Source organism: Nothoprocta perdicaria, unplaced genomic scaffold (genome assembly GCF_003342845.1).
Source record: "Nothoprocta perdicaria isolate Ctin4 unplaced genomic scaffold, notPer1 scaffold_76, whole genome shotgun sequence".
NCBI classification, from domain to species: Eukaryota; Metazoa; Chordata; class Aves; order Tinamiformes; family Tinamidae; genus Nothoprocta; species Nothoprocta perdicaria.
Window position 1 is genome coordinate 484041 of NW_020456043.1, and position 17244 is coordinate 501284.

The 17244-nt window shown below is 41.6% G+C and overlaps 1 protein-coding gene across 1 annotated transcript in view; it reads right to left on the bottom strand.

Moving 5' to 3' along the window:
* PELI2 (pellino E3 ubiquitin protein ligase family member 2) overlaps positions 1-17244 on the bottom strand; it is a 65627-nt gene that overhangs the window by 37911 nt on the left and 10472 nt on the right. Inside the window, exon 2 of the mRNA XM_026051551.1 lies at positions 4254-4383. Coding sequence (XP_025907336.1) covers positions 4254-4383 — 130 coding nt within the window. The remainder of the gene's footprint in view (positions 1-4253; positions 4384-17244) is intronic.

A 17244-nucleotide genomic window follows, 5' to 3' on the forward strand; every position in this document is an offset into this window, starting at 1 on the left:
GATTAAGTCATGTTTCATGAGTAATCCAGGGAATCCAAAAGGGCTAACGTCAACCTCTGAAGCCTCGTGCACGATTCTTATTTCCCAATGCCCTACCTGGCTCTACTCAAATGCACACGGAGCTCCTTGCTAAGGTTATAACCTACCCAGTAACAACCAACCACAGGAAAAATTCAAGAGCATTAGAAACCAGTAAAGACATTTAAAGCATCAACACACACAGAATCACAAGGGACTACAAGGCTTGGGTGCTCACAATTGCTAATAATTGCATTGTTTATGCATGTTACCACCCCTATGGAAATAGGGGAGCTCTCACCACCTAACCACAACATGTAACAGGAGCTAGTGGTGACTGCTAGGAGGAGGAAGCAGCAATACATGACAGGCATCCAACTCCTACATGGAATGAGGGATCACAGGGACATGGAATGCCGGGGAAAACAACTGCGAGACAACCTGAGTGAAGCTCCAACTGTGTTTGCACAGAAGGAAAGTGTTACCGAGCAGCCTCCTCATCCAAAGGGGAGCTTTATGGGAAGAGGCAGCTCTCTGCTTGGCAGAGGCTGCGATCAGGCTCATTTATACACCCCTTTTTCACTAAGATCTGCAAGAAAAATACTGCGCTCAAATGTTATTCTGCACAAGTATGAAGCTGGTTTTGTTTTCAATGACAAGCACCTCTTTGTCTGCCAGATACACGTGCCCATTTAATCCCCCTTTTCTCCCCCTCCCAAAAAAACAACAGAAACACACACACACAAACACCCGCATGGGTTTCCGCAGACCATATGAGCGGCTTTAATGACAATTCTCTTCTTTGTCAGGAGAGTTAAGTCAGTGCATTTGTTTTTGCAGGTTAAAGGCATGTCCACGTACACGAATAAGAGGGTGAGAATTTTAAGCATCCTTCCTTACAACCGTATCGATTTTGTCTCTGCTGGAAACATCCTCTGCAAACAAGTATCCCGAATTTTAAGAAAAAGTAGTCAAAAATCTCCTACTGATTTGATAAAAAGGTGTTAAAACTAAGTGTGTATTATTGAAGGAATGTATGCATATTTTAAATATTTGCTTAAAAAAATACTCTCCCATGTACCCTGAGGAGACCAAGCTGCTCCAAGTCATCTGCTGCAGCACCTCCAGAAGGCAGAACAGAAAATAAACCCCAAGCACTCCAGTGGCACCAACAAAGGGCCCTGATTCATGTGTAATTATCCCAGCTAAATTTGCTGCTGAAGCCACTGCTGCTCCAGCTGGCCTTGACACCTGCACAGCAGGGACAGTGGGACATGACAAGCATCCTCTTAAGATCTACTGCAGTTTCCAGGCTGACAAACTGACTTGAACTGGCACCAGCACTTGCTAGGGGTCCCAAAACTGTATGAGCACAAGATCAGAGGGTACCTTCTTCACACCTTATCCAGGCCACAGCAAGCAGAGGCACACGGATGGAGCCAGCGTTTGAGCCACTCGTGTCAAAAAAAAATCAACCACCACATGAGCATCGTTACCCCCGAGAGTAATTTTTCTTTCCACTCAAGGGTTCGTTTTACCAAGCGACAGAGCAGCACAGCAAAACAGAAAACCCCCGTCTGAAAAATCACAAGGAAGGATGCAAGGGAAGGAAATTTGTTAATATCCTGTGCAGCAGAAGTTGCCACTGTTTTTTCTTCCCTAAGAAAAAAAAAGGTTTAGACTGAAAGATTGAGAGCAGAACAAAGATCCTGGTGTCAAGTTGCACATTATTTTCCAAGAACAAAGCGGCGCTCGCTCTCGCGCCTCAATTTGTCTCTGTTTCTGGAATCTTTTACAAAAGCTCTATGCAGAAGTCATTCCTACTAAAACTGATTTAGGTTCTGGTTTCTAAGATGTCAGAAAATAAAAGAATTTTAAGATGTGAGTGTCCTTTTTTTGCACATCGGAGACCTGCAATCCACTGCAGCACCGTTCTGGCACACGGCCACCACCTTGGACAACAACATAAATGCACAAAAGCCCTTTTGTTGGGGTTCAGAGAAAAGCAGAATAGGACATTGAACCTGACATACCTACCCAAATCCAAATCCTTAAAGGAGAGGCTTTAATGCCCCAGACCCTAGGCTATCCTGGTAAAGGCACTAATTTGCACAGCAGGTATTTTATCTACACTGCAACACCAGCCCAGATGAACATTAACCAGATACCTTGTGGTGTCTGGCAGGAGTTTAAATATTTTTCAGACTCAAATGCCACAATATTGTCTGAACTACAAATGCCTAAGATTATTCTGTGGGAATATGTGTGAGCTTCCGCGAACCACACAAAAAGTTTTGTCATTTATTAAGTTTTAAGCAACCACTGCACGCAGAGATGCGACAGGCCTTTCTTTTCCAAAGGGAATCTCATCAGCAAGACTTAGCAAAAAGTTTCATTTTGAAAGCAGGACACTGGAATATGTTTATAGAAACTTTTAAACCAAGACTACATATTTACGTACCCTATGCAGCAGCAGCTGTACAATCAAAAAAACACCACATAAAAACATAACTCTGGTATTCTGTATTTTGATAAGCTTAAAGTATATGGTATGCGTTAGAAACGAAAGCAACATGTTATAGTAATTTCTTTGACAAACTTTCACCATTAAACAAGAAGCAGCAGGAAACCATTTGAAATTAAGATAAATGTTATTCTTCTACCACTGACACACAAAATTTGAGGCGATTGTAGAACTCTGATCAATAACTGAAGAGCCCTGCTGAGAGCTACCAATAGACTAGGCGCAGTCGTGGCCACTGCACTATTGAATTACACCCCATATAATAAGATTTCAGCTGCTTTCCTTGAGGAGATAACTGTGTTAATGACAGCCACCAGCCAGCACCCCAGCATTTTAACACTGCATTTACCACTGCAGGGGAGGAAAGATGCAGAGCACGTGCTGGAGCAGTAATGCACTCCGACCAGAACAGAGGCTCCTCAACGGAATTGCAGACAGCCATGAAATCCTTCCAGCAGGTTGTACACGACTCTGAACAGCAGCTTTTACCATCCAACAGCTGCCAGATGGTAGAGGAACCGCTATATCCAAAATCCCCCTTTCAAATCCATGTTCGGGACTGCCAAGTTAGCTTAGGTAACCACAAGTTGTATTGGGCAAACTGTAACTCATGGTAAAACATCTTCAGACTGTTTTTTACAGAGATCCAGCTCTGAAACATCCTTAGTGAAAGCAGAGGTTTTTGCCTTGGCAAAACAACACTTGAAACATGGCCAAAAACACACCCTAAAATTCCAGAAAAAAAAACAAGCATCCAACCTGACGGTTCCCAACAACCAGGAACACCTGGGTTCAATAACTAGCATACAGTTTTCAGTCCACAGCACACAGTTTTCCATAGGTTCGGTGTAGACTCGTTCCAGGATTTCTCAGAGCTCGTGACGCGACCCGAATTCATAAAATACACTATAGGATTTTGAGGGAACATACAGTTCACAAGCAATTAGCTTCAGGAACAACTCATTAGTCTGCAGGTGGCAACTGAGACACTGTTATTGAAATACTCAGGAGTAACACACACGTCTCCCAGACCATTCACTTCTGTGCATTTAACCACAGAATCCTCCCTCTGCTTCAGCAGAAATTCCCCTCACTCTTCCCTCCTGGGAGGAAGGGCAGAGAAGGTGACTGTTCACACCTTGAAATATGTTTGGCCCCGAGCACATTAACCGGGGCAGCTGTAACGAGCCGTTTGCTACGTTACTGTCATTTAGTCTGCTTCTTTTAATGCTTATTTTTGAGAAAAGGTAACAGATACACCAGTCTTACACCTCAAATAAATAAAAATACTTCTTGCATTTGCACCAGATGATTATTTTGTGGCTCTGCTAACCAAGCTGCCAGGATTAATGAGCCAGCTTTCCAAACAGGGACAGAAGAGTTGGACTAACTCACATTCATGAGGTTAAAGGTTCTTTTTAAGAAAGAAAAGAAAACAGTAACTAGATTAAAAATAAATATCAGTAGAAAGAGAAGCCACTTTGCATCAAATATATATATAATATAATATATATATAATATAATATATATATAATATAATATATATATAATATAATATATATATAATATATATATATATATATATATATATTCCCCCCCCCCCCCTTAACCACAGAATGACCTAGCAGCAAGACAAACCAAACCATGGTGTTACATAAGCTGTTCTTGACCCAGGATTGCCAGAAAGCAGATTTTTCCCCCTGCCACATACCTTGGATGCTTGGGGCGTAGAAATCACATGAACGGTGCTGGGCTTAACTCCGTTCGCCTTCGGTCGCTTATAGAGGGCAAATCTGCTTTTCCTGCGTCCTCTGTCACCGTTCGGGAGGGAGCCATTATATCTAGAAACAAACAAAGAAATCCAGAATAAAACACCAGTAATTTTAATACACCAAGAGACATCAGCAGCCTGATAATGTCAAATAAATACGTGGTCAAAAAAATATAGTATAAGTAACCCAGTCAGGGTAAGCTGTTTCCTAGAACTCTAAATTATGTGTGTTCCACTTTTTTTTTCCTCCACCAATAGTTTATTATTATTCAGCATTAATACGGTCATTACCTACCAGTAAAGCACTGAGTGAACTTCAGCAGCACCATGTTTAGAACTAAAGGAATCTGGAAATATACTGTAATTCTTGCCTCTGATTTAAGAAAATGTGGAGTTTTGAAAACATGTAGTCCTCCCATTGCCCTCCTCACGGCTCACACAGAAGAGAGGAGGATGAAAGGGGTCACTGTGGAAATTTAGGGGCAAACCATGTTCTAAGTGGGAGGGGAAAAAAAAGAAAAAAACACACAATCAAAACATCTAATCCTGAAGACCTGCTTTATTATTAAGGATATTAAGGAAAGAGGAAGCGAGTACTTTTAATTCACGTGAATATCTTTGGAAACTCCTTAATGACTTCCTTTATCAGGTGTAACACGATAGCCTTCAAGGGCTCTTTCATCTGCCTCAAAGGACAGAGCCCCCATGGATTAGTTATCCGGGGAAGTCTTCAGCCTCAAGGGGACAGAGATGATTCCCCAAGGAGGGAATCACCTAGAAATTCCTTTACAATATATGAGCACTGAAATCCCATCCCGACAGAAGGTTTAAGAAGGGCAGACGTTTCTCATCACAGCAGCTTCACATGTAACGTTCCTGACAGCTCTCAATGGGCCTATGTGACATCTCCCAGATTTACTTTACTGAAGAGATGCCTCTTTTCCATTCCTGTCCCTCAAGGATTTCATATTTTTGCCCTAAGAACTACAGATGTAGCTCCACCGGAAAGACTACCAAAAGGTTTAAGTGAATTATATTCCATATCAGATCATGGATATTCCTCTCCCACAACCTTTACATTTACAGCTAACATTGCAATGAAGAAAAGGACCTGAAAGAGAGAGGAGGTGCTATAGCTGATTGCGTATCCTGAAAAGCAAAATAAACTAGGAGAATGTGATGCCTGTTTAGACAAGTACTTGGAGTAGTTCAGCTCCACATCTACCACACAGTGCCTGCAGATTAAAGGCTTTTCATTACAGCCTCGCAGCTCGGGCTGGTTGTGAAGTTCTGTGGCAATTACAGGCTTAAAAAAATAAATAAAGGCAAAGTATTAACCCAGAATCTTACATTTCTTCTCATTACCACCTTGGAGAGTTGACAGGTCTGTGTAAAAAGAAGTTGCACTTGGAGTTGCACTTAATAAAACCATAAAAAGGAACTGGAAAATACAGAGGGGATAAACAGAGCAGTCTCCTTGCTAAGGCTCTGGATCGCTGCCCTGCACAGGGCTCACGTCAGCCTGTGGGTGCTTGGTGTCATACAGGAGAAGCACTTAAACTTCACAGACACACTTCCTGAACTGCAGGACTGCCAAATATTCATGAACACAAAGGAGAAGATGGGAGATAACCTCAAATTTAAGCACTCTAGAACATCAACTAAACATTTTGCTCTTTTAAATATATCCCAGAGACACCCAAGAAGTTCAGCCCTTTTCAGCTAGGATGCAGCTGAACTTGTTCCCCCAGCCTATTTTCATATGGGAGATTATGCATCTCTCATATATATTATATATATATTATATATATAAATATTTTATATATATATATATACATACACACACGTTAAAAGCAAAAAAAAACCTCCAAAAGTGCAGCAAAACAGCCAGAATAAAATCACTCCAATTATTTCATGCCTACCTGACAGCACCTGGAAATTTGGTATTAGCCCTGCACATGAAGGGACTATCACTAGCTAACAAAGTTGGTTCTGAAAACAACAGATAAATTCCTAGAGGGAAAAAAAATAGGTTGCTATAATCCACAGGCAATGTAAATATAACGCCTTGATTCTGCGCCTTGAATCTCAGATGTCTACAAACACTTTCCCTTCAAAGACACTGTAACACCACGAAACATGCCAGCAAGTTTTAACTCGCCTAAAACAACGCTCTTCTACAAGTATTTCTGTCTGAAAACCTGAAAAACCAATACCGCCTTAAGAAATCATATAGAACTAGTAACATCACTAGCTTTATATCCTATAATTAAAGATTTTGCATTGTATAAAAGTTCAACGGTAGTGAGTTTAAGCAGATCCATTGAAGAGTCTTAAGTGTCTCATGTTCACAAAAAGGGTTATAACCAGAAAGGGCCACTTCAGTTCTTTTCAGGTCTTTTGTGGGATTTAAAGATTAAAAAAAAGAAAAGAGGAGAGAAAAGAGAAGTCACTCGAGGCCTTTTAGAAACTTTAGAAACTTTAAAAGGCCTTTTAGAAACTTTAAAAAGGAAGGAAACGTTCACAAAGTAAAAGTTTAATTCCGTCCTAATCGGCAGTGACAAGTTTACATGGAGTTTTTCTTTTTAACAACAAGTTTTAAGTTTTGCTCTCACCAAAGGGCACGAGGAGCTCAGCGACAGCCTTGCCGTTTGTTATGCTTTAATTACAGACCTGCGAGTTTTATTTTCATCTTGCATCGCTGAGAAAGATAGGGCAATTCCTAGGCATATACCTGGGTCCTGCATCCGGGGAAGGAATACACAACATTCCTTGCCCCACAGCAGATGCATTTCTATTTGAAGCCGGGATTTTGAGCTTGCTCACCACAAGCCAACCCTCCTTGGGGCATTTGGGCCACCCCTTCGTTACCACTAAGGAAGGGAACAAGCTACGCAGCAAGAGGAGCAATCGTGGTAGGGAGGCACCTTGCTGGTCGCAGCAGGACCTGCTGCCGCCCACTCGCCGAGCGCTCTGCAGGAGCCACCCGACCTGTTGGGATTGTGCAAACAGGACAGTTCTTCGGGCAGCAGAGCCACAGGCTGCTCCTCTTACTTCTCTCAAGGTCCCTGCATAACTGAGCACTGCCCACTGACTATTCCAGGCAGCAGCAGCATGGAACTGCACGGGAAAGAGGAGAGGCAAGAAGAGCCACCACAAACTCCCATTACTCAACACCAAAGGCTCAGCCCTGCCACCAAGCAGGAGCTTCAAATTGGAAAAGAAAAGCTCCACATCAAGTTTGCTCACAACTCTTCTCAGCAGGGGCTGGCCCACTTTCACACCTCTCCGATACCTCTACAAGTCTGAAGCAGCTTAAGGACAAGCAACCTTTTCAGTTCCAATGTTACCAAGACACAACCAGCAACAGAAATTCTCCTCCACCCACTGAAAGCCTGAACGTGAATTAGGAGAAATCAGATTTCAGAGACTAGCGTAGCTCTGAGCACATCCTGCCCACATGCAGCTCTAAAGGGCCACTTCTGAAGTTCTCCAGATGTTCCTGAACATCAGAACGCCACATGTGGAAAGAGGAGCCCTGGGCGTTTCAACATGTTTCTCAATGGGAGCAATATTGGGACAAGCAGCATTTTGAAACGTCCTGGGAGAATTCTCTCTTGATAGCACAGTTCCTTGCAAATAAGGGAGTGGTGCTGGCATAGGCTACAGACACCATAATTAAGAGAGCCAGTTTCCTACAGATTTACATCAAACAGTTGAGCATTTTGGTATATAATGCATGAGATGCAAACTCCAATTACCCTCTTTCCCATGGTTAGGGTACGTATTAAAAGCCTCTCCTCTGCAAGGATTTCCTGGTGTCTAGAAAGCAAGAAGATACATGTCCTCTCCCACACTGCGAGCACCCTAATTTCCTCAAGTCTTACAGGAACCCAGATGACTGCGTGAGACACCAAAAACTTCTGAACCTTGTCTATGATGGCTTATTACATAATGCTTATTGCTTCCAGGAACCAGACGCAGCCAGTGGTAAAGAGCAGACAAGATCTGTCATTTAGGAATAAAGCTAGGGAAAAAAAGGATACCTGGATGCACTTGACATGCACCTAGGGAAGTCCGGGTACTACTGTGGGACCCTGTCCCAAGATTTAGGGGAAGCAACTGCTAGACACCACACATAGATGCTTCGTGTAACCAATTTTTATAATGTTATGAAAATAGAAAATACCATAAAAATCTAAGTAGCTTTATACCTATGCAGCCCAAGAGGCTACAAACAGGTAATTTTCATAGGTCCCTTTGCCCCAGGCAAAAAGGAGTGAGCTCACTTTGCTTTCTTCAGCGACTACTGAACACATCTATGCACACAGTGTCACGTATGGATGCAAACCACCCCGTTTCACAAACCCAACTTTGAACACACTGCAAGCTGCAGCTCAGCATCAGCAATAACTTTCATTCGCAAGTCAGACTCGAGTGAATTTTTTCCTCCTAGGCACTTTCTGCTTCCCCATTTGGCATCGTTCTCTAATATATACTCGACGCATGCCAAAACAACAGCCTGTGCTTACCCCGTATCTTTACCATCCCTGGGACAGCGTGGCCGACACTGCTGCCCAAAGCAGCAATCCCATTTTTCGTTGGCTATTTTGTTCTGGTGCTGCTGCTTCTCCCTCTGGTTCACTTGACTGGGGACCAAAACCATATTTATTTTTCAAGGTTTAAACCATATCAATTCATTGCGCTCTGGTTCACTCCAAGACCACAGAGGCATTTTTATCATCGACATGGGAAAAAATTGCATTGAGGGCACGAAAGATCCCTTTGGCAGCACTGCAAGTCTGTGGGTATCCCGATACCTACAACACGAGCCACCCAAAGCTCTGTCATTCACCTGCGCAACATCCAAACCCAGAGCTTCTCGCAGGCAGAGGATAAAGTCCCAACTAACCGAGAAGTCCTCTTCTGAAAGAGCCACCATTTACTCCCTTGAAAATGAACTGAAAGGCCTCAAAAGTTTCTCAAAATGCAAACAAAGAACCTCTACATGTGCAACACCAACATACGGATATCTGAACAGACATCTCTTTTTGGGTCTTATCACTGCCACCATTTCACACTTGGCCTCCCTTGCTCATCTCTGTTCATAAGGAACAGTTAATTTCACAGAAATTTCAAGTAACCTGAATGTTTTTGGATTTTTTTTTTCTTTCAAACACATTCTCTTTCAGGTATGTTTTCTACACCAAGCCCACAAAACCTGTTCCCATCTGCCCATTATTTCAGAACTTCAGTTAAAAAGGATAGTAAGTTTATTGTCATAAATATAAGCTCATTGGTAAAAGTACTTTCCTCCCAAAATAACACTGATTTATTTTCTACTCTGAAGTCGATTCTCAGCTACTGTATATTAATATTATAGATACTAGTTAAAGCTTCTAGCTGAAACTTAGTTCTGTGCTTGTCTGCACTTTATTATATGCATCAAGAATTAGAATTTCAGTCTCAGCCTTAATCACTGGGAGAAACATGAAGCATTAGCCTGCTCCTGTAGCAGACTTGGCAGCCAGTGCCAGACTTCTACTTGACTAAATATTTTAGTGCTTCATGGATGACTGCAACACATTGCATCAAAAGCCTCTACTGCACAGGTTTACTGGCGGACAGTGCTCTGCCACCCATCCAGGAGACTTTTTTCCACTTTAGAGGGTGTTTAACAAGCTTAGACTGACCAGACAGTTCCCTTTCATCTTCCAAACACATAGTTTCCTATTATATTGCAGATATCTTTTGCAAAACAGTGTTTGCTATCACTGATAGAACAGAACTAGAAGGGATTGCAGAAGTGATCTAACTCCACCTCCAACTCAAGGGCTTGCTTCAGTGTCTCCATGCCATCACTGTGCAAGCAGTCTGAAAAAACCATCCTTGCAATGATTGTTCATCCATCTTCAACAAGCGCTTCATAGGGCTTCAACATCTGTAGAATTAAAATTGTCTCCATTGCATCAAGTGAGGGAGATCCAGGTCAACACAAGTCTGCTCTACATCTTGTCAAATTAACACTCTTCTCTTTGTAGCAGACTCATGGGCTTGAAAATTCTGAGTCCCATCAGATTTGTCTCCTTCTGTAGGACAAGTTACAACGGCAAAATGAAGTGACCTTGAGTAGCATTTTTATTGCTGCATTGACTGTAGGACTCGTGATTCACTCAAAGCTTCTACTCTTGCAATAATGAGAGACACCGATCCAAGACAGCAGCCCTTTGCCTCATGCAACCACAGAGTCAATCCAAGGCTGTTGGACTGTATGGGATTTACATGGTCCCACCCCATACTCCACTGGCCAAGACATCTCGATAGGAATAAATGCCTCCTAACCACTCCACCAGCGCTGCAGCTAAATAAAGCAGACTTCCTGCAGAGCAAGAAAATCCAAACCAGCAAGTTCTAAAATCCCAAATAATCTCATCTCTTTTCCCATATAAGAGCACATTCAGGATGTTCTGCATCTCTGAACCTGATTATTCCCAAAAGAGATAGGGCAGAGTTGCTGGTTATTATTGCAATCAACATTTTTTCCAGACGAGTGTTTATTCTTGTACCTTGCCTTTGCAAGCACCAACTAATATTAAAGGGTCAGCCACCAGGAAGAGTCTCCCACCCAATCTTACCCTGGCTACCACATAACAAAATTTTAAGTTTGATTTAGACAGAACAGGAACATTAGGAGAAAATAAAGTTCTATAATTCTCCCTATATTTTTAGCTTGCAAAACGTAGATATCTGATCTACATGAACTGCAATCTACCTGAAGGACACTGTCAGGCTGCAAATAGCAAGTTAATTGTGCAAGAAATACTTGCAGGTAACTTTATACTACACATCCTGCTTGCTTCAAAACTCCCAAAGCCTTCTGTTCAAGTCTGTCTCCCTCACTAATGTGCAAAAATCCTCTGTAGGTTAAGAAAATATAACAAATGCAACCTGTTTGAAAGTAAGGAACAGATAAATCTGGACATCATGACCACAACTGCCTCTAACACCGAGGTTGATATCCATCAGGAATGCAATTCTGATCCCCATGTGTAAGCTAGTTGCCATTTCTTCCAGGGTGGGAGAATGAGGACAGAAACTTCTTGGAATTCTCTTCAATCACACTTTCGTTAATAAAGCAGCTTGTTATTTCCCCCAGATTGCTTTTCTGGAAAATACTTTGTTGCTTCTGCTCTTGTAAAGTCAAGGACAAGAGGCCTTTCCCACAGCTTCTGAAGGACGAGCTCCTGGAGAGATGGCAGCTGGCACTGCAGCCTTCATTTATTAGAAGAAATCCAAGATCTTCATGTATTAACGGCAATGTGGGAATAGAGATTAAGATGTGGTTATGGAGGATATTTGCTGCATAATTCTTTAAAAGACAAGGCTATAAATAGCACAAATGTTTGATTCAGCACTAAAACACTCCAAGAGGCTGAAGGAGGATACTTATGCTGACTGCCAGAGCAGCAGCGTGAGCTTTAAGCAAAGCAGTCAAATAACCTGACAGCTTCAAACAACTTAATAGCAGGAACCCTACACAGGCAAGGCAGTTAAGAGCTACACTCAGACAGGAATGAGTTGTCTCACCTAGAATGTGTTTCTTAGAAGTCATCCATAAGCCTAAGAAATAGAGAAAAACATTACCTTTAGTAAAGGGGCAGAGAAAAAAAACAACAAAAGCAGACACACACATACAAACTGATATGTGTGTATACAATATATTTAGGATATATCGATTCCAATATAAAGTAATATATCAGAAGAGCATTAAAATGCAAAGTTGGGATTTTTTTTTTTTTTTACCCCCTTTGGAAAGCAAAGGATAAGAATCGGTTCTTTCACATAATGACTTCCTTAACAATCCTTATTCCCAACCTTTTACTTCTGGACCTAGCATTCATTTAACAAGGAAGCAATTTTATTCAGTGCTTTAAGCCCATCTCCAAAGCTGTCAACTGAAACCATTCACTACCGCATAAAACCTACAATGGGAGGGCACAGAAAATGCAGGGTATAAACTAATCAACTTCATTTCAAAGCATGCTTTTTATTCCGGCTAAAAGAGCACAGGAGGCAGGCAAAGCACCATGTTTCGAGTCTTCATTCTAATCCCAAATCTTTCATGTTGTAGAAGAAATGCTATTCAATGGAGAACTATCTATAATCTAGCCAAATGCCACAGAAACTGTTTGCTGCGGCGCTTTGCTAAACTAACTACAGATAAATATGATTGAAAGTGAGATCTCGCTTTTGCTATATTCAAAACAAGTCAGATCAACACAAAATCCCTTTGTAAAGCAAAGTACAATGCACAGCTGGGTTCCAATGCATGATAAAAGTACTATAGGAGAAAAACTGTTTATCCAAGACACCACAGCCTTTGGATTCATATGCTTTCATATGGGGAAAAGAATAGTCTGCCTTTAAATATCAGATCAGAAAAGCTGCAAGATTCAGAATTAAAACAAACTGGATTTCACATAATGCAGTGGGACAAGAGACCTCCAAACACACATGCTCTGACATACCAAGCATGCTCCCAACCTACCTACTTGGGCTTCAGACATGCCTGAAGATCCAAAGCTAACTACCTGAGCTTTAGTGTGAGTACCAAGCAGGACTGATACCAAGCCATGCCTGAAACATCATTACTTTAAACAACACAGAAAAACTACATTGGAGTCAACAACAAAAATTCAGGCCAAACAAACAGTTTGTTTCATAAACAGCCAAATGTCTTCCCTAAAACACATCATGGATAATTTGGATATATCATGGATAATTTGAGACTTCACATTTGTATATGAAAGCGACGGCCTTCAGTTATCTTACAAATATACAACGTAATATCAGCTGGAATATCATTTTTGTCATGCTGAGGCCAGGCAGCTCCAGGACGTCCATCACCTGCAGCTTTTCCAAGGGCTCAGGCAGGAGCAGAATCTCCCAACACTCATTACAGGCTCATTTAGCTCCAGGAGAAGAAATTGGAAGTACAGGCAATCTCACAGGCAATGCATGGAGTAGAAAGCACTCCTAAACCCAATCCCAACCTGCAATGGCTTTGTCAAATCCTATCAATTCTACCATCCCTTTTGCTTTCCCAAGGAAAGAGTAGCCTAATACATGCATGGCTCCCTGTTCAGTCCCAGCTACCTAGCAGAATCCCAGATTATTTATATCTTCAAGAGAAAACACAATAGTAGTTTTCAGCTGTACTCTTACAAACACTTCAGTCTCTTTACACAGCAGACTCCTTAATTTCATGGTGTTACATGATCACTGTCAGTGACAGTGGCACAAACTGCCTCAAACAAAATAACCCACCTCAATGTCCCGCACCAACCAGACCTAAACAAGGCAGGCACAGAGGGGAAAGAAAAAAGTTATTTTTTGTCCTCTAAATTCAGCTGGAGGTGGCAATTTTCCAGTTTAGACACATTTAGAAGGCTGCTCCACTATCACCCAAGACCAGATGCATTAGCCTAGCGGAGAATCAATCTGCTATTATGTTTAGCACGTAGTATCGGGTGAGAGTTAATGTTAGGAGTTATGGGCTTTTAATTCTTATTCTCTGAACAATACAAAGAGAGACGGGGCATTCTGTGAGAGACAAGTAGTGAATAAAACCACAAGCGAGAGGCAAAAGAAAACACAGGAGGCTGCCAGGAGAACTATGCAACACAAAGTCTGGAAAACGCAATGGAGCAATGCAGTGTTATACTTAAAGGTACTGCTTGTTGGTGTTTTTTGGAGTGGTTTTTTTTTTTTTTTTTTTTTTTTAATAACAGATCTGTTATGTCCCTTAAAGGCAGACAGGAGAAATTTTGCTTCCTTCATAAAAAAACAATTAAAAATGCCTGAAATCCACTAGAACAGTGTGTGCACCCTAAGTAAATGAGTATAAACGCACAGGTGAAGTTTTCTTTCCTCTTTTATTCCTGCACTGCAAAGTCTTAATAAATAAATACAGTAATGCAGACAACTAAACTTCAATATATCGTCTTCAATCTTAAAGTGTCCTGACAACTCACTAATTCTCAGCAGCCTGGGTTGTTTGCCTTGATCATAATCCATAACAAAGCTGATCAGTCAGTCACCTCTAGCTAGGAAAAGATTTTGCAAGACAAGGCTGTTAAATATTTACAGCTAATCAGCAAAGCTAAGCCTGATGCACACAGCTTTGAGAGAGCAAGGTTCTTCAGTTCTATGCTTCCAGCCACAGAACACATGAGATTTTGCTTCTCTTGAAGCAACTTTCCAGAAATATTACAGAAATATTCAAAATAAACATGGAATATTTAGAAAAAAATGACTGCAGAAGACGATCCCAATATTTAGTCAGATACAAGTTTATTGTGCAAGAGTGCCTTTTTAAACAGATGCAATTATTAAAACCCTAAAGTCATGCTGTACCTCTTAAATTATTAGAGCTTTTTTAAAAGAACATACTTGGCTTGTACTGCTAATCCAGCTTGCTTATTTCTAGTTAGATATTTCAGAGCTGAAGTTCCATAAAATTTGTATTTATACATTCCAGTGGATATTAAGTAATGTGCACAAGTGGCATGGTGGTTTGTAAAGGAGAAAACACATTTAAAACCACATATAATTCTCTCTTATAAATTTCTTCCTTTGGAAGGCCAGTTCTTCCTAAGCCAAAATCCACAAACACAGTCAGTTTAGTTAATAGTACTATTACTATTTTGCTCCCCAGCTTTAAAAATCAAGGCACCTCATATTTCTCCTTATCTACATCTCTCTGATTTTTTAAGGCAAGGGAACACTACAGAGAAAACCAGACCGAGATAGCAGTGGATTTTGTCTAAAACTGTATTTCACAAAGGCAAGGCTGTAATTCTAAACAGTACCACAGGACCTAAAATTAGCATTTGCAAGCCAAATAGAAATTCAGTAGTAGAAACAGGGCTCAGGAGCCTAAGGCTGAAGCTGGAAGTGGATTCCCCAGAGAACACACTTCTCTCTCCAATGGACTGCTGATGCATTCCGCAACGCTGCAGGAAATGAAGAGCACATTCCCATGCTATCCTGGCAGGACCTAGGCATTAAACCCACAGCACACCAGCTATAAAGCTCTTCTACCACTGTTTTATTTTTCTACTCCAGCCCTATCAAAAGCAGAGATAAGAGCAGGAGCATTTGCTTCTCTTATGTGGAAATGTCTTGGTAGAGAAGAGTCTCCACTTTCCCGACTTGGGGTAGCAGAAGATAGGGATGCCACATGGGAGCATTCACATCCCATCAGCCTGTTTTAATATCTTAGCCTGTAAAATTTACAGGTGCCTCTTCTGGAAGTGCCCACTCTAACGGAACAAGCCCTAACATTGCTAGGAATATTTACAGGAAAACCAAACAAATTTCTCTTTGGAATTTTGGTCAAGGATGAAAATATCCACCTAGGTTGTTTCATAACCACTCGAAATGTGACTTTTCCCCCTCCGGGAAATTTTCAACCCAAAGTGTTTACTGTGTAGGTAGAGTATATACACATAATACTAGTCTGGCTTCTGAACCGAGCTCATGTATGAGGTGAAGCACAAGGCTGCTGAACCACATGGGACACCATCCGCAGTTGCCCCCAAAAGTTTCAGATTTTGTTTAAAATACCCCCCAAAAGCTGCCTTTACAAAGAAAGCAGATACTGAAAGAGCTGGTTTTCAGGGACCTCTTTCTCCCCCCTACTGAAGAAAACGGTCATAATCCCAATGATCCAAAGTAGCAACCCAAGAGCACCGTTCTCTAGGGAGTGCTCCATGGGCTGCACTTGTTCTCACTGAGGCTTTCCTAAGGCCTTTTCAAAGGCAGAGCACAGTGCCTTCAGATAGAAGACTTTTGAGAAGTTATGGAGGGGCTACATGATGAGCATGTTTACTACACTGCATTTCTCCTCAAAACACCATGACAAAGGTTAAAGTGTGGTCCAGGGTGCAATCAGGGCCTATGACACTGTTAGGCACCCACTCCTCTTCATATTAGCTATGTGCAGTGCCAAAACGTTTGCATTTATTCCCATTTACCCTAAGTTGATGTACCAGTACAACAAGCAGTAGAGGCAAAGCGATGAAAAAGAACAGTCATAAACAGGCATTTCATGATCCAAAGAACCAGCAGAGCATGATTTCCTCTGGGTCCACGTTTTACAGCTGGATTCCTTCTTCGTCTCGTAAGTTGACAGCTCCAATTAAGTTTTTCTCAGAGGTGAGGCAGTAGCAGTCATATGGATTCTCTGATGTCCAAAGCCAGACACTGGAGGAATTTATGCTACAGACTCTCCTCAGCAGAACACAAACAGCACTGGAAGGTTTCGGAATGAAATCTGTTCAATGACGTACTTCCTTTCCACTTAGAGAATACAACCTCACCTGCCACTGCATCCTTCAGAGCACCACTGAGCCTTCGGAGGCAGGTGGGAAGCGATGGGAACAGGGAGCTAATAGTGGCAGCAAATTTGGGCATGTCATGTCCTCCAGCAACACAGGCACAGGCAGCAGTAACTACCTCCGACGTCTGCCTTTATTCCATCTGTGTGCAGGTCACCACCCTAAAGCCAAATACATTATCCTCCTACCTCCATCCAGTGTGTGCCCTTTATGTCTCAAAGCAGCATCAGCTCCTGAAACAGGTTTTCTCAGCCTGCTTAAATGCCTTTCAAGCGATTCTAAAAGCTTCATGCAGTTACCAATACCAGTTTGAAGTGGGCAACCCATCCAGAACTTCTCTAGACTTGAGCTATGCTAGCTTATTCCAAATGAAATTGCAGAACTGCATATTCTTTCCTTTAAGGGAGGGAAAAAAAAAAAAAAAACAGGCTATATAATGAAAGATAAATTCAAGAATTTGATTTCTCCATAAGAAATCAAATAAACAAGAAACCAAAGCAATCCTGCCAAGTACAGGAGACTATACAACA